A 16,553-nucleotide genomic window follows, 5' to 3' on the forward strand; every position below is an offset into this window, starting at 1 on the left:
GCGTCCCGTCGATATCCAACCTCAGCCTCTCACCGCCGCTGATGCCAAGCAGCGCAAACCACAGCCCGTCGTCCACTGCGTCTTCTCCATCTGGTATTCAGTCCGGTCAGGCGCGTTTCGCAACGACGAGGCCGCATTCGTACCAACCACCCAAGTCGTATCAAGCATTCGTGCCCAACGATGATCTCGCCGTTCGTTATGGCGCTGGGCACTCCGCGGCAACTAAGGTGGCCAAGGTTGATCCTACCACCATCCCTCTTCCTCTGCACTCTCCGCCGACATCTACGGTATCTTTTTCCTCGCGATCGTCAGCGTCACGTTCGTCGGCGTCGTACGAAACCCAAGAGTCGGGCGGCAGTCGGAGCACAGCACCGACATTGCACTCGCACGTCAATGGCCAGAGCCACGGGCGGCAGGGGAGCAGATCGTCCCAGCCTCGGGCCAGCCTTGATGGACTCGGCTTCCGCGGCGACCCTGTTCCAAGAGACGCTGCGTCCGCGAGCGAAGCAGAATCCGGCGATGACTCCGACGAGGAGCCAGAACATGTGGACGCGGGCGAGGACGACGCCGAGCGTAAGCTGAAGGCGCAGGCGAAGTCCAATCGCAAGGTGCGTGGATGTTGCTATGACCGCATATAGTCAACCGAAAATGCTCATTGGCTTCCCAAATTGACAGATCGCAGACCTCGAGATCACGAACCGTTCTCTACTTGCGATCAATACCAGCTTAGAGGCCACGAAGCACAAGCAGGCCAGGGAAATCCGGGAGCTTCGGCGCAAGCTGCGCGAGTCGCGGCTCATACTCCCGCCGCCCGCGTACCGCGCGGTGAAGTCTTCCTTGACCCACGACGATGAACAACCGGACGAGGAAGAGGAAGAGGAAGAAGGGGAGGACGATGCGGATATCATCGAGGGCAAGGACGACGAACCATACCGTCGGGTGAAGTTGATCCTCGAGGGCCTCTTATCCTCGTGCCAGCGTGCTCTCGAGTCAACACCGGAGGATTTCATAGAGGCGCCTCGTAGCGGCGTCGCCAAGGTGCTCACCGAGGAAGAGGTTCGGCACTGGCGCGGTGATGACGCGGAGACGCGCTCCAACTTGGATGTGGACGATACGAGCTTCGTCGGCTCGAGACCGCTCACACCGTCGCGGGTCGCGGTGCCAGGCAGTGACGGCGAACTCGAGAGCGAGGACGAGGTAGAAGCGTCCCTACTCGAGCCCGACATCGAACCCATTCCTCCCATCACGATCACACCCTCTGCTTCGCCCTGAACGTTGAACCCGTAGTGCTTGTCCGGATCCCTGCATCGTCTATCGCTCACTCGCTATCTTCACGACCACTGCATGACCGCTCGCTCCCGCTGTAGAACATCCCCGCCTCCCGGCCTCGCCTGTTTATACCACCACCACATCCTGACGCTGATACAAATCGGATCGCATACCCGCGCTCACGCCATATCCCCATGCGCGCACGACTGCCTAGTAGTAATGCCATGTCTACATGTCGCATCTAATTCTCGAGCACACACATCGCATAGGAACTAGCTAGGCCTGCCTTATACATATGTACACCCTGAATGCCATGCATGATCCGTTCCTTCATTCCAACGAGTCCGTTGCTCTGACGCAGCAGGCAGCTTGTGTGCGCCCGCACGCCGGTGAGCTGTCTCATTCGTTCGTTCATTCGTCTTCAGCGATCTTCTGAGCGCGTCTCGCAAGCTGCACATAATGGTAGTCAGTTCACCGTTCACCCCATCAGATATCCACGCCGGATACTCACTGCTGCAGCCAAATCCAGTTGGCCACCAACAGCAGCCGGCTTCGCCACACCCGCCTTCGGCTTCGGCGCGCCCGCCGCAGGCCGTGCAGCAGTCGGGATAGGCGGTTTCGCTCCAGGCTTCGGTGCGCCCGGTTTGCTCGCGAGTGGGGGCGGCCCCGGCTTAGGCTTCGCCGCGATCGGTGGCGGCTTGTGCGCGACGGAGCTGCCAGGTCGCGACGACGCAGGGGTGCTTTCCGAGGAGGACTCGGCCGTCGACGCGTTCCGCTTCCAGGGCGCCGCTGAGCCGTTCCCAGCGGCCATACCAGGGAACACGGCGACGGGCTTCGCGGAGGCATCGGCTAGGTGGGACTTGAGCGCGCCGTTGCCCCCGACCTTGGGCGCGGCGGGCGCCCCTGGGGCGGCCGGGATCGGGCGCTTGCCTGCGGGAGGAGGGGGTGGCGGGGGCGGAGGTGCTGCGGCTTTGGGCTTGGGCGGGACGAGCTCGAGGTAGTTGTTCGGCGCCCACGCTTCGACGCCGTCCTTCTTGACCAGCCACCATCCGTTGTTGTCCTTCTCTACGAGCTCCACGATGTCATCCTTCTGAAGCGACATCTCGCCCTCCTGACCCTGGAATGCGTACTTCGCCTTGTACTGCTCGACGTCGGGCTCTGGCGGAGGGGGAGGGGGAGGCGCAGCGGCCCTACCAGGCGGTGGAGGCGGCGCGCGTGGGGCTGAGGACGCGGCTGGGGTGGATGCAGCCACTGGCGGTTTAGCAGCAGCAGCAGGGGTAGATCTGCCTGGGAGGGGCTGCGCAGCTGGCTTGGGTCTGGAAGCTGCCGACGGCTTTGGCCTCTGTTATACGAATGAGTGACCGGATACTCTCACATGAAGCGGAGTACTCACGTCTGATGGTCCGCCTTTCTTGAGAAGCTTCCCTTGAGTGATCGGCCGTACAACTCCCTCTTTACGCCGGGGCGGGGGCTTCGACAGGCTAGAGGGAGGCTCGCCGGAGGGCACATGGATAGTGTGGCTCTTGTACAGGTCGCCCCGCGGAACGGTCTCGTCCTTGAGGGTCTTGATCTCGGCCTTCTTCTCCTTCTTCTTGGTATATGTAATGCTGTTGACAGACGAGCATTAGCTTCAAACGAGCATATAAGACGAGTTGACCTACGTCGGGCCAATGAGAACATTGACGCTGCCCTGCGTGAGGCGCAGAATGTGGGTCGTCAGTTCGGTCTTGAAGATACAGCTAATGATCGGATCGCCTTCTTCCGTGGGCCCGAGGTTGAATACCTACAGAATATTCAGAGAAGGGTAAATAGACATGCCGGGTGGCCACCCACTAGCCAATCATCCCTCAGATGGGTCATGGAGATACTCTTGATACTGATGAGAGCAATCTTCCTCTCCAAACTCGTGACGGTTTGCCCTTCCTTTGCGCTCGTAACAGCGATGTAGAGCGCCTTGTCAGTCTGGTTTACAAGGGTTAGGAGTTACCTACAGAGAACGTCAGGCAGACGCACCAGAATCAAGAACCGTGGGCTGGGTTTACTGGAGCGGCCGAACTTCGAAACAAGAAGCTGCCCTCTCGAGCTGAACGTAACCTTGTCCCCTGCAACATACACGTTAGGACGACGCCTGTATGCAGGTTGAGGAAACACGTACTGCCGATTCCGCAAGCCTCAGCCAGTTCCTCGCCCAATGCGCTCTTCCCGTTAACGTCGAGGTAGTCGCCCATGAACCGGCGGTAGCCAAGCAGACTGAAGCGCCTCCGCTCCTTCCTACCCGCCAGGACCTGGTGGCCGTAGTCGCGGATCTTCGCATACTCGATGCCCTCTTTGTTGTTCTTCCAGAAGCGCTGGATTCGGCGGGCGCACTCATGCTTGTAGCGCATGTAGTTGCGGAACGCACGTTGTATCCGGCCGGCCATGTTGTGCCAGTAGCGATCACGCATCGTCTCCAGCGCGAAGAGCTAAGTGGCCTGTCAACTGTAGCTCTCGCTCTGGATTGAAAGTCGACTAACCGTCTCGGGGTTCTTGATGAACGCCTTCGTGGTACCCATCTGCCACTCTTCACGGGCAATACCAGTGTCGGTGAGGATGCGCTCACAGCCAGACTTGGAGTCGCCTTGCCAGATGTACTCTCCCGCATATGAAGTCGCCGGCGACAACAGGTAGAAACGCTCCACCATCTTCTCGAAAGTGTTCCTGTATGCGAACCCAGCGCGCCGGACACGGATGTTCTCCTGGAGACCGAGATACTTGACCTGGTGCAGTACGGCCTTGGTGTCGTACTCGCTGCCGCTGCGGTTCTGATTCGGCTTGATGGTCCGGATGTAGGACGGTTGGGCACGCATGAGGTTCTCGACGAGGGCGCCCGCGGACGACTGAAGTATATCACTCGCACCTCCCTCCGCGGGATACAAAAGGGGTGAAATAACTGACCTTAATCCTGTCACTGGCAGTAGGGGGACGCTTCTTGCTGTTCGGGTCGGGTCTGTCCGGGAAGAGGCCCTGCAGGAACTCATTGCTGCTTCCGCCGATGAGGTCCAGCAGGTCCTTTACGAGCAAGTCCTTGTTCTTGTCCGTCATGCCTTGAACGTTGTACATCACGTCGCCGGCATAGTGCTTCACGAGGAACTGCGCGCCGCGAGCATCGAAGTGAGGGTTCGTCGATAGCGCTGACATACGCTGTACGAAGCTGTTGTCTGCGGCGGTGGGGTCGGCATGGGCGGTCGCGCACGCGTCGTTGAGCGCAGCAAAGATACCAGGGGGCCGCTTCTCCTCGATGAGGTCGCACACGATCTTGTTGTTGAAGTACTTGATCGGCGTCCACTTGATCTGCTCGCGCACGTACTCCTCCTGCTCCGTCTTGAGCGTGAGCTCGATAAAAATCTGCTGCAGCTTCTCGTTAACGTAGTTGATGCACAGTTGTTCAAAGGAGTTGTCCTGCCGGGTGAACGAGCGTGAGCATAAACTCACAGCTTCGAAACGGGGCCACGAACCTCGAAAATCTCGAATCCGAAGATGTCAAGAATGCCAATGAGTTGCGCGGTTGCACTCCGGGCTTTCATAGACACGTTGATCTTCGACACGATCCACTCGAACAGGTTGTTGTAGATCGCCTTCGCTAGAGCATCGCGACTAGAGCTCGCCTGCGCCGGGTTGAGCGGGACATCGTAGACCGAGCCTCGTCTGCCACCGCGCTGGGTCTCCATAGTCCTCGACGTGAACACCTTCTGGACCTGAGCCCCGTCTACCTCCATGAGGTATGCGACAAAGTCAGTGACACTTGTGTCTGAGATATCCGAGTTTCCGTCGTCCTTCTCCGCATATTGTACGTTGCCGAGCCAGAGAATTGTGGCAAGGTTACGGAAGATCTCATTCTGCTCGTAGTCACTCAAGCCGATGACTTGCATCGCTTTCTGTAGCAAGTTAGCTCAAGTCAGAAGCGAAGTAGGGGACATGGGGTCCTCACGATAGTTTCGGCGAAGTCTTGTGCATCGTCAATTCCGGGTACGTCCAAACAATTGCTGATACTGGTGTAGGCGTAGGCTTCTGGGGTCTGCAGACCGAAGGCCTCTATACATCTGTTGTTGATATAAAACTCGCAAAACATCCGCACAGAACCTACCTCGTTGTGCATCGGACGCCGCTTTCGTGAACTGATAGAAGATGTGGAAGTTACGCTCGTTCTCCACTTGACCTACCACGCGACCCTTCTCCAGCAGGTAGTTCGTAATTTGTGCGCCGACCGGCTCTCCGTGGTCATTGAACATGATCTCAAGGTACTTTCCCTAGAGAGACGTGAGCGAAGCAGCCCTCGAAGCGCACCTAATCTTACGCACATGCCGACTGGAGTTGTTGTTACGCAACGTCTTCGCGCACCCGAAACTCTCGAGCAGAGGATTGGTGGCGAGTACCATGTCTTTGATCTCCTGGATGCTGCTGTCCTGGCCTCCGGATACCGCAGCAATATACTGCATAATGCGCTTCGCTGCCTCCGTCTTGCCTGCACCGGACTCGCCGGAGATAATAACGCACTGGTTTTCGTGGTAGGCGTTCATGTTGTAGTACGCAGACTCGGCAATGGCGAAGACGTGCGGGGGTACTTCGAGCCTGTTCTTGCCCTTGTACCTCTGAAGCACCTCGTCGGTGTAGATGCCCAGATCTACAAGATGCGCGATCAAACCCGCATTCGAGGTTGTCGGAATCGCCATAGCGCACCTCGGAATGGGTTGACGGAGATCAACACCGAGCCGATATAGGTGTAAATCTCGCCGTTCTTCCACCGTTTCTCGAGGTTATCGTTTACGGCCTCGTTGGTGATAGTGGTCAGGAGCGTCATGTCGGACACGCCGACTTGCTTCTTCTTGAAGCCCTCCTTCCAATCTGCCTATATCTATGTTAGTGAACGCCCTGATGACTATATGCAGAGGACGGAGTGCTCACCTTAGCGACCTTGCCTGCTGCGCCGCCCGCCTTCTTGGACGTCGCTGCGGCCCCGCCCTTCTTGCCCGCCTTCTTGGAGGGCGCCTGGACAAGCCATGGTTCAAGATACAGCAACACGAAGCTCTTGTTCAGCATACTAACCATGATACAGAGGAGAGCCTAGAGGTGCAATAGATTTGGTGGGTGATTACAGACGCTTGTGCAACGCGGACGAGGACTGGTAACGGCGCGATCGCGGTGTGCTTCGCCTGCAGGGGCAGTCTTCCGGCCAAGATCAGTAGAGCAGAGCTTCCAGTATGGAGGTAGAATAGTCAGAGGTTGGGAAGGCAGAGAGGCGGAGGCGAGCAGATCGGTGTATGGAATGACGAGCGGACCACACGCGCCGGCGCGCACCAGTGTCCGGGCGCTTGCAGGTACAGCTCTGTATGACACAAGCGGCCAAGGTGCACTTGATGACTTCGCCGCAGCAGAAGGAGGTAAGTACTCATCGTATACTTAGTTCCAAACTGCATGTTTTCTATTGGTACAGCACTACAGACTTCCATGTCCCGCCTTTCTTACACCGTAACTTCCACGCCGTGTTCCAACAACCACTTCAATGCTTCCGCCGCAGGGCGCAGAATGGGCGAGCTTGGGTTTTGTGCGCAGCCCTTCACTGCCAACACCAGCGCGCGCACGAGACCGACCCGGTTCGCCTCAGATGCAATCTCCATTTGCGCTGCCTGATTCTCGATGCCGTAGAGCAGGTTCCGCACGCAGACGATGCCGCGGTGGACCAAGCCAGGGTCCGTCTGAAGTTCATCGTCCTCGCCTTCATCCTCGACATCTCCAGGAGGTCGTGCCACGACAGCAGGGTCGATGAGCTGACCTAGGATAGGCAGCACGCGGTGCCGCTCTGCTTGTAGCTCTACGAGCGATCCGCAAGCGTCTGGAGAGGCGGTGAGGGTCGCGAGCGCGCCCGATGCCGCCTGGCGTGTCGGAATATCGTCGACGTCGCATAGCGCCACGAGCACCTGCAGCTTCGACTTCGACCCAGATTTCTTGTCCCCTCCCCATTTGTCGAAGACCTCCTCGCACCCCGCAACCAGATTGCACACGAGCTCAGTCGCTGCGCGCCGGATCAGGGTGTGATCCTCCAGCATGAGCAGTTCGACTTTATTCATCAAGTCGTCCGCGCGCGCGATGCGAGAAGCAGTTTCGGGGCTTTGGGAAGAGAGGTTCGTGAGAGCCATCATGGCTTCGAAGCGCTGTAGCAGACTTGCGTTCGGGTGTGTGAGCATGAGGGAGAAGGGACGAATTGCATCGTAGATCGCGCCTTCGTTCGGACCGAAGACTTGGACGGGCGAGGCCGTGATAGCGAGTTTCGCCAACGCCTGCATGGGCTCGAAATCTGCAGCTTCGAGCTGGAGCGTTTTGGTCGTGCCGGAGGACTTGAGAGGTGTGAGGATGCCTTGGATGATCGTGACGAGGGCCTTCGCGCCGCCAGCTTGTAACACCTTTCCGCGATTCTCCTTCTCCTCCACCAGGCTGAGGATAGCCTTGCCAACGACCGATCGCACGGCGCGGCTGTCAGTGGCGCGCACAGCAGACGTCAGAGCCTCCATAACTCCTGCCTCGAGGATCCTACGCCCCCGCTCTCGGACCCGTTCATCGTCATCCATAGGGTCATCCAACGAGTCCTTCGGTGCACTCTGACCCGCAGTTTTGGGTGTCTTCGCCATGCGCCTGAGCTTGGCAATCTGAGCCTCCTCAGCGGACAGACGGGGACGGTACGCGCATAGATTCGCGATGACGACGACAGTACCATATAATGGAGAACCTGCCAAATCCTCCATAGACGGCGCGGGAGCACCTTTCCGACGCGGAACGAGTGCAAAGAGCTTCGTCAAGAAGGTGGTGTCTTTCGAAAGCATTTCCTTGACGGACGGAGTGGTGCTCATATACGCAAGGCCTTCGACCGCGTCAGCCACAGAGGACGTACGGGGACTGTCCACAACGAGACCCTTCATCAGCGCCGCCAATTCCGCGTCCTCCATTGGCTGCTCCGTCGAGCCTCCAGATTCCGCGGAGTCCACGCTAGAGCCCCGCGCGAGCTTGACCATCGCGACCGCGGCTGCTGCACGTAGTTCCGAATCTTCCGTCTGACGCGACTTCCACTCGAGCCACTTCTGGTGGTCCGCGCCCAGGAGTGCTCGGCACGCCTTGTGTCCGGCAGCGCGGCCAAGCAGGTGTGCGACCGCGAGATCTACATCATGCGAAGCTTGGAAGAGATCGAGGGTATCCATGATTGACTCGAGAACCCCATCGCGCTGAAAGATATTGGACGCAGAGAGGTGATCGACGTCGAAGAGAGCAGCGAGAAACGTGAGTCCCGCGACAACTTCGCGCTCCTCCGTGTCTGCAATGCGGGATGTGACCGGTGTCTCGAAGGTCTTGTAAATCGACTGGGCTCCTTCCTGCGGGGTAGAAGCCTCGGCGCGACGTCGTTGACAGTAAGCAGAGAGGACGATGTATGCCTTTGAGTGGACCGCTACGGGCTGAGACGGTGAAAACGCAGACAGAAGCACAGAGAGTTCATCTGGCGCAAAAGTGGTCCACGAGTTGTCCTGCGTTTTCTTGAGAACGGCATCGAGAACGTTGGGGACAGTGTCGGTGGTGAGCTCGACGATGCTCATGGCGGGAGCAGGAGCGCGGTCGGCCTCGGCATGTGTGCACGTGTTTGGCCGCGTCGTTTCCCCCGCAGATCTCGATCTGTTTTTGCGCGTTCTCTCCTCATTCCTCGCCACCATGGACGTTGGCGAAGGCCCCTCTCGCGCGCAGCACGCGCCCTCTATCACTCGCGAGGACATCATCAAGGCCGGCCATACGCTGCTCATCAAGATTCCTAGCGGAGACTTTCGCTCGATCAAGCTCGAGAAGGACGCGTGCGGAACTCCCACTCGTGGTTCCTTAGGTCTGCTCGTCTGACCTTTGGTGTACAGGACAGTCCACCTCGGGAAGTTCGGGTCTTTCTACGGAAATGAACTTGTGGGACAGCCGTTCGGGCTGTCATATGAGATCGTGGACAAAAAGTTGAAGGTGCTGCCTCCCCGCCCGATGCAGGAAGTAGGTACGAACCCTAATTGCGTTGTCTTGCTATGTCCTGACCGTCTCTTGCAGAGGAAACGGAAGCGACAAATGAGCTTATCAACGATGAACAAGCGGTCCAACCTCTCAGACCGGCCGAGATTGAGACGTTGAAGAAGTCTGGTCTGCATGCATCGGTGAGGAGTGTCCTAGGCAAGTCGTAACATCTCTTGACGCCTTCCACCATAGGAAATCATCCAAAAACAGATTGAGCAACATACCAACTTCGCTCTCAAGACTGAGTACAGCAAGGAGAAATACAAAAAGCGGAAAGAGATGAAGTGCGTGCCACCCAATTCCATTTCAAACGCGTCTAGCCACTAACCTCCACTAGGTACTCAAAACATTTCACCGTGATCGAACCGACACTATTCAACGTGTGCCAGTATTGGTTCAACAAAGATCAGAATCGGCTGCGAGACATTCGTCCAGATTCACTGGCTCAAATAGTGAACCTGGCGAATATCAGACCAGGCGGAAGGTACATCGCAGTCGACGATGCTTCTGGGGTCGTAGTCTCTGCCATATTGGACCGCATGGGTGGTAAGGAGTATCGTCGGTTTCCCGGAACCTCTGAGTACTTATCCTCATGTTCAGGTCAAGGTCGTCTTGTGACCATATGCGACATCGACTCCCCCCCGGCATATCCTGTCATGGTACAGATGAACTTCCGGAAGGAGGCAGTGGCGCCAATCATGGTGTCGCTCAACTGGGCAGCAGCAGATGAGGATTACACGCCAAGTACGGTAGCTGCATCATCCGTACAGGTCGCCTTACTCACGTTTGCATAGTCATTGCGTCTAGTGAGCCTCCAGCCGGAAAGTTCAAGTCTGATGGTCAGCGTACACGCCTCAACAAGCGTAAAATTGCATCGGACGCCCTGTTGCAGACCCGAGAAGAGCTTTTCAACGGGGAGTTTGAAGGGTATGTCACTTCAATCCATCTTGACGCCGCCTTCTGACAGCGTCGCAGCTTGATCATAGCTAGCCAATATGACCCGCACTCCATCATTGAAAAACTATACCCGTACCTCGCGGGTTCGGCGTCTATAGTGGTCCACAGTCCACACCCGCAAGTCGTATCAGACCTCTATAATCAATTACGAGACCAGCAAGGCTATCTAGGTCCTACCGTCACGGAGACATGGTTGAGACAATACCAGGTTAGTATATTTCCTTACGTTTATATGCAATCCCGCTCAGCGTATGTTCAGGTCCTCCCAGGGAGAACGCACCCCACTATGAATGCTTCGGGATCTGGAGGATTCCTCTTCCATGTGATCAAAATGTATGTTCACAACTACACCATGCGTCTCAGTGGCTGACCTTGCGCAGTTATGACGACCCAACGGCATCCTCCGTCATGGTGCATCGGCATAGAAAGAAGGTGAAGCAGAGCAGCGAAGCGCCATCTGTTGTCACTAGTGAGGCGAAAGAGGAGTCGGTCACTGTTGCCACACCCGATGTGGAGTCGACACCAGTTGTTGCAGAAGACGTTGAAATGCGGACATCATAGGTCACCCGACAACTTTACGCATAACGTCTGTAGTGCGTAGCGATCGGGACGTGTAGTCGATAGCCCGACTTATGCTTGTAATAGATACATGATGTACACAACGGATAACCGCATCGACCTCACTACACCGACGCCTCGCGCTTCCTGAACAAGACCTTCCCTTTCGGCGCCGGAATGACGTTCAGGCCCCAGTAGATGTTGCGAGGCCTCTCCCCGTCACCTCCGAGCTTGAGGTCGTAGTTCAGAATGATGAAGGCAAGCAACGACTTCAGCTCGTTGGCCGCGAAAAACCGTCCAGGGCTACCAACACGTCAGTCAGCTCGCACATCGCGGAGCGAACAGACGGCTGGGTGCTCACCAAGCGTGCTTGCCGTGCCCGAAGGCGATGTAATCCACGGAGGTGTTCACGAACTGGTGCTTGGTACCTTCGCCATCCTGTTCACGCATGTCCGAGAAGCGGAAGGGGTCGAAGACGTCCGGGGTCGCGTAAACCGAGTCGTCGTGGTGCGTGGCGTCGGCCGCGGCGACAACAAACGACCCGCGCGGTATGAAGGTGCCATCGTGCAGCGTCACGTCCTTCATCGCCTTTCTACCCAGCGATGCTGTGGAGAAATACGATCAACAAGATCGCACGCAAGGTAGGAGGCAGCGGTACGTACTAAGTCCAATGCCGTTGTACCGTTGGGACTCCCGGAGGAAGCTATCGAGCTTCCACATCTTGCCCATCGCATTCTTCGTCCAGCCCTCTTCCTTCAAAATGGGCTCCATCTCCTCGCGCAGAGGTTGAAGACACTCTGGATGCTCCGCGAGATGATAGATGGCGTGGGTCACGGTCTGGAAGGTATGTTCAGCTACTGGCTATTAGCAGACGGCGTCACCAACAACAGCTACTCACGTTAGAGGATGTGTGGATGGCAGCGAAGCAGACGAGCATGATCCTGCGCGCAATGGCCTCGTCGGAGAAATCCCTTTCCCGCGCTATGTCCATGATCCATTGCAGTAGGTCGTTCTGCCAAACGAAGTGCCCGGTGAGATGGAGGGTCCTCAACTGGCGCAGCTCGACCGGGCCAGCAACGTACCGGCTTGTCCGTCCAGTCATCTCCGTATTTCTCCATCATCTCGCGGCGCGCATCAATAGCGACCTTCAGGTGCGGAATGGCCTTGTATAGCGTGCTCTGTACGTTGCTCGAGATCCTTCCGATGAATCTGGATGCGGTCAGTGGCAATGAGTGACCGAAACACTCTCGGGAAAGACGGACACTTACGATCGCATGAATTCGGGGAAGAACTTAACGATAGTCTTGTCTTTAACGATATCGATAGTGAACGAAATCGAAAGGTCGAGGTACTCCTGGTCGCGACCTAACAAATGTGAGTCAGATCCCACTCCAGTACACACTCATACGCTGTGACTTACAGACGGGGAGCCCGACGAAGACACGGTTGCTCGCGCGTGCGATAATCTGTTGCATGGCAGTCATTACAGGGACCTCGAGCCATTCTGCAAGCGGCATAGTCCTATGAGATCCAAGAACCTGACGGATGTGAACAAAGTTTCGACACACCATCGGTCTTGGCTGGGATGTGTTGTGGGACCGCCAGGGTGAGTTCGTCAATCACCTCCGGCAGAATCGCCGGGACGCTGCGCGTCAGCTTCTCCTTGATGATATCGACGTGGTAGGGGTCGTCTTCGGTGTCAGCGCCCAGAGTGTACCTGATTTGCATGGACTGGGAGCGTCACAATGCCTAAGTTCATGTTAGACTTGAAAACGAAAGTGACCACGCACGTCTGCGACGCTCTCCGAGAACGAGAGCTCGTCATCCGGCCGCCGACGGAGTTCGTCTACCATCTTCGGTCCAGAAACCACCACAATCCACTGGTCGAGCAAGGGGACTTTGAAGACGGAGCCATAGTACTGGGGGCACATGAGAGCTGTGGTATGGCGTACTGGAATGATACAGATGCCTTACCTTCTTGTACCCTTCCATGATCATCCTTTTGCTGTTCAGCGTGAAGTTGATTGCACTGAAGAAGGACAGGAACGGGAGGGAGGATCCGCCAACAGTGGGAATAGAGTTGAGCTGGGCATTCAGGACCAGAGAAGTCAGACATCTCTCCGGAGAGGCTATGATTGGATGCTCACCGGGTTCGACCGCCACTTTATGAGGTATACGACGCCTACCACGGCGACAGCGGCCCAGAAGGGAGAGATGTCCGCCATGGTCTACAACTCAGGTCTGGGAGATGATAATAACGGCGCTTGGTCGTGTCGAAGGGGAGGGAGATCCTGACAACGACAGCCTGCACTCGGCTTATATACGGCCATGTGTTGCATCTTCCCGACAACGGCCACGCTTATGTCCAGTCTCCGAAAGGGCTGCATGCGAATGATTCAAGGGTTCTCGGGAAGGCCGCGTAACGGTAATTACTCACCAAGGCTGCCTGCAGGGGCCCGTTATTCCGAGAGGGCTGCATTTCGGCTAGGCACAGCGGTCCCACGCCCGCGCTCTTGTGACTTCTTTCAAGGAGCACCGGGCGAGGCTCTCACCCGTTGGTATCGAGCCGCTGATGGTGTGTGGGCAGCCGAACGTCCGCAATGGAATGTCCCGCGTGCTGGCAGGCCACCTGGACGGCTTCGAAGGGACAGTCAAATCGTACGAGCTCGCAGAATCCCTGTACAGGCCGGCGCCGATGCATGTGTGCACAGCTTGATGCGCGCATAGATCTTGTAGATCGGAAGTAATAAGTACCAGTATTCTCCGGTGAATCAACCTGGCCGGCCCAGACTCGAGGACGATTTTGATGCATGCACCTTAGAGCTATCTTCCCTCGTCCATCTTGTCTATAAGCAAGCTATACAGCCTGCAACACTGGGATTCAACAAAGTTCAAGTCTGGCGCACCGGTAGAATCTGCACTTACCTTCCTAACGGGATACTACTGTATATTTCGTTTGATACAAGCATGTGCTTCGACATAGCAGCGTCGAGCTCGAGCTGTAGCTAGATATTTAATCGCTGCTTGAACTTGGAGCTGAACGGTGAAGAAGCCGAGGACGGACGGGCTGGCGGAGTCCGATCGCGCTTCAAAGTTACCGTTTTTGCCATAATGTTACCTAGCACCTGTCGCGCGTCAGCGCTCAGGATGTCGGCGGTATTTTGGTTCTGTCACGGCGACAGAGAGCCTCAAGCTCAAGTACTTACTTGATAGAAGACGCCTGCTGCTAGTGCTAGTGCTGAGCGCTGAGATGCAGCGATGCCAGGCACGGGATTTACGCCGAAGTGCCTTCCGGAAACGTCCGCTTCGTATCAATGCTTTCGAATCCGAGAATGGGGATTGGTTGTGGAGAGTCTAACGATGAATTTGTCCGATGTCGGTATGCAAAAGGCATGGCCGGAAACTTGTGTACGGGATGCTACATCGTACCTCACACTACCCCGAAGCCAGGCTATACCTTCGACTCGCGCTTCCTGAACTTCACCGTTGCGTTCGTAGCAGGAATGACAATTAGGCCACTGTAGGACGGAGGCCCGGCGTGGCCGTCGCCGCCTATCTTGAAGTCGTAATTGAGGATGATGTACCCGAGCAGCGCCTTCAGCTCGTTTGCCGCAAAGAAGCGTCCAGGGCTTCAAAATTGCACCAGAGCGATCAGTATGTTAGTCTGACGCAGTAGCACATGTCTGCTGTCCAACGACGTACCACGCGTGCTTTCCGTGGCCGAAGGGCATGTAGTCAACAGACGTGTTGACGAGCTGGTTCTTGACGCGCTCCTCCTCCGAGTCCGCGCGCACGCGCGAGAAGCGGAACGGGTCGAAGACGTCTGGGTTCTCGTACTTGGCGCTGTTGTGGTGGATGTCGTAGGTCGTCGCAATGATCGTCGTGCCGCGCGGCACAACGGTGCCATCGCGCAGCGTTATATCCTTCATCACTTTCCGCGTGAGTGAAGCTGATCCAGCGCCTGCATGAGTGATATAATTGCAAGCAGGAGAAGGATGCGCGCACCCAGACCGAGGCCCTGGTGGCGTTGGAACTCCTTAAGTAGGCTGTCGAGCTTCCACATCTTACCCATGGCCGCCTTCGTCCAGCCTTGCTCGCCAATAACTTCCTCGATTTCTTCGCGGATCGGCTCAATATACTTCGGGTGGTCCGCGAGCCATAGAAGAGTGAGACTGCCACTCTGATCAAGCGTCAGTGACAGATATATCACAGACAGGTAGGTTAAGTGACGAACCAATGAAGAAGTGTGTATTGCAGCGAAATTTGTGATCATGACCCTGTCGGCGATCGTCCTGAACTGGTCATCCGTCTGCTGGGCTTCCATGAACCATTGCAACAGGTCGTTCTGAGAAATTCTGGCATATAGTTAATGATATGGGATGTTGAGAAAGTGACGAACCGGCTTGTCAGTCCAGTCGTCCCCCCATTTCTCCATCATCTCCTTGCGTTCATCGATGACCGGCTGCAATAACTCCCTGTTCCTGCTCAGCGAACGCCTGGCCAAACTGTAGCTCATGCTGACGTATCTGTCGTTGACGGATAAACAAACGAAACAGACAGACAGTCATATCAAACACGCTCACGACTTCAGGAATTGCGGGAACCAGCTGATTCGGTCTCGATCTTTCATGATGTCTATAGCGAATTGGATCGAGAGAGCAAGATATTCCTCATTGCGACCTATAGGGAAAGTACCATCAACCAGTGCTCAATGTATTATCAATGATGAATACGCACAAAGCGGTTGACCGACGAAAACGCGGCTGCTTGCACGAGCTATGATCTGCTGGAAAGCGCCCAGCACGTTGACCTCCGTCCACTCTTCGCGCCATCTTGGGTGTTAATAAGGCTGGTCTTGCAAGAAGTTATATCAAACGTACCTCCTGAGACGGCCGGGATATGCTCTGGCACTGCCAGGCGCAGTTCGTCAACGACGTCCGGCAAGACGGCCGGGAGGGCTCGCGTGAGCTTGTCCCTGATCATAGCGACATGGTACGGGTTCTCAATCGCGTTGCGATCGATGATGTGCATGAGTTGCATATCCTGTTTCCCGTTAGATTCGCGTAAGATTCAAGCTAGGGCGGTGAGGGCATTCAAATTCTTACGTCTTCGACGCTCTCCGAAAACGACACTTCTTCGTCTGGCCTGCGTCTGATATCGTCCAACACCTCCGGGCCAGAGATAAACACCATCCACCTGTCCATCATGGGGACTTTGAAGGGTTTGCCGTAATGCTATCGAGGGAGACAATGGCACCATTAAGCCTCAATAGTGCTAGGTGAGGGTAGGCATGACACACCTTCTGGTAGCCTTGCGAAACGACATCCTTGGCTTGATCCACAAATTTGCGCGCCCCGATGTATGAAAGGAGCGGAAGGGACGAGCCTCCCACCGTCGGGATGTGATACAGCTGGAGTCCGGGTCTGCATCAGCTTCGCATGCTATTCGCGTGAAGTAAAGGCGTGCATACTGGGTCAAGACGCCATTTCACGAGGTAGAGGACGACAAAGATCGCGACGCCAGTCCAGAAATCAGGGACGAGGGCTGAGTCGATCATGGCTGTGGAGGAACTGACTGTGAGAAAGACGACATGAGCCAGGGAGTCTTTATAGATCGTGCGCAGCTTCCCCGCCCGCTACAGAAGGAAACGTCTGCGACATATCTCTCAATGAATAGCAGTGTCGCTGAGAACGAAATGGGGCCAC

General features: G+C 56.3%; 5 protein-coding genes across 5 annotated transcripts; 1 reads left to right on the forward strand and 4 right to left on the reverse strand.

Annotated features, from left to right (window-relative positions):
- Positions 1-41: 41 nt before the first annotated feature.
- Positions 42-1,272, forward strand: TRAVEDRAFT_41528 (uncharacterized protein; the record flags this gene model as incomplete). The annotated part of the gene is made up of 2 exons (XM_008033920.1): positions 42-608; positions 676-1,272. The coding sequence occupies 2 exons, from the start codon at positions 42-44 to the stop codon at positions 1,270-1,272; spliced, it is 1,164 nt and encodes a 387-aa protein (XP_008032111.1).
- A 408-nt stretch (positions 1,273-1,680) lies between these two features.
- TRAVEDRAFT_108538 (myosin class I heavy chain) lies at positions 1,681-6,345 on the reverse strand (the record flags this gene model as incomplete). The annotated part of the gene is made up of 15 exons (XM_008034521.1): positions 1,681-1,719; positions 1,781-2,602; positions 2,663-2,876; positions 2,931-3,052; positions 3,103-3,231; positions 3,283-3,371; positions 3,425-3,731; positions 3,783-4,145; positions 4,204-4,707; positions 4,764-5,183; positions 5,237-5,340; positions 5,393-5,555; positions 5,607-5,929; positions 5,986-6,154; positions 6,211-6,345. 15 exons carry the CDS (start codon positions 6,343-6,345, stop codon positions 1,681-1,683), a joined length of 3,903 nt encoding a protein of 1,300 aa, XP_008032712.1.
- Positions 6,346-6,685: 340 nt separating this feature from the next.
- Positions 6,686-10,700, reverse strand: TRAVEDRAFT_55136 (ARM repeat-containing protein; the record flags this gene model as incomplete). The annotated part of the gene is made up of 2 exons (XM_008034163.1): positions 6,686-8,909; positions 10,689-10,700. 2 exons carry the CDS (start codon positions 10,698-10,700, stop codon positions 6,768-6,770), a joined length of 2,154 nt encoding a protein of 717 aa, XP_008032354.1. The 3' UTR covers positions 6,686-6,767.
- A 175-nt stretch (positions 10,701-10,875) lies between these two features.
- On the reverse strand, positions 10,876-13,111 carry TRAVEDRAFT_67999 (cytochrome P450). Its single transcript, XM_008034522.1, has 11 exons — positions 12,996-13,111; positions 12,823-12,933; positions 12,639-12,767; positions 12,417-12,579; positions 12,269-12,352; positions 12,117-12,213; positions 11,931-12,057; positions 11,747-11,860; positions 11,511-11,685; positions 11,210-11,453; positions 10,876-11,151 (listed from the first exon to the last, which is right to left on the reverse strand). Exons 1-11 carry the CDS (start codon positions 13,071-13,073, stop codon positions 10,974-10,976), a joined length of 1,500 nt encoding a protein of 499 aa, XP_008032713.1. The 5' UTR covers positions 13,074-13,111; the 3' UTR covers positions 10,876-10,973.
- Positions 13,112-14,196: 1,085 nt separating this feature from the next.
- On the reverse strand, positions 14,197-16,407 carry TRAVEDRAFT_68000 (cytochrome P450; the record flags this gene model as incomplete). The annotated part of the gene is made up of 11 exons (XM_008034523.1): positions 14,197-14,477; positions 14,551-14,797; positions 14,854-15,028; positions 15,083-15,193; positions 15,248-15,374; positions 15,432-15,528; positions 15,586-15,669; positions 15,729-15,891; positions 15,954-16,082; positions 16,148-16,258; positions 16,319-16,407. Coding segments are annotated over 11 exons (1,511 nt in total), but the record flags the coding sequence as incomplete, so codon positions are not given.
- Between the last annotated feature and the right edge of the window lie 146 nt (positions 16,408-16,553).

Source organism: Trametes versicolor, assembly GCF_000271585.1.
Source record: "Trametes versicolor FP-101664 SS1 unplaced genomic scaffold TRAVEscaffold_1, whole genome shotgun sequence".
Taxonomy (NCBI): domain Eukaryota; kingdom Fungi; phylum Basidiomycota; class Agaricomycetes; order Polyporales; family Polyporaceae; genus Trametes; species Trametes versicolor.

Coding starts and splice junctions, on each gene's coding strand:
- TRAVEDRAFT_67999 (XM_008034522.1), bottom strand. CDS start 13,073: ATGGCGGACATCTCTCCCTTCTGGGCCGCTGTCGCCGTGGTAGGCGTC. Junction 12,934..12,995: donor TAAAGTGGCGGTCGAACCCG/GTGAGCATCCAA, acceptor CTGAATGCCCAG/CTCAACTCTATTCCCACTGT. Junction 12,580..12,638: donor TCTCGGAGAGCGTCGCAGAC/GTGCGTGGTCAC, acceptor TGACGCTCCCAG/TCCATGCAAATCAGGTACAC.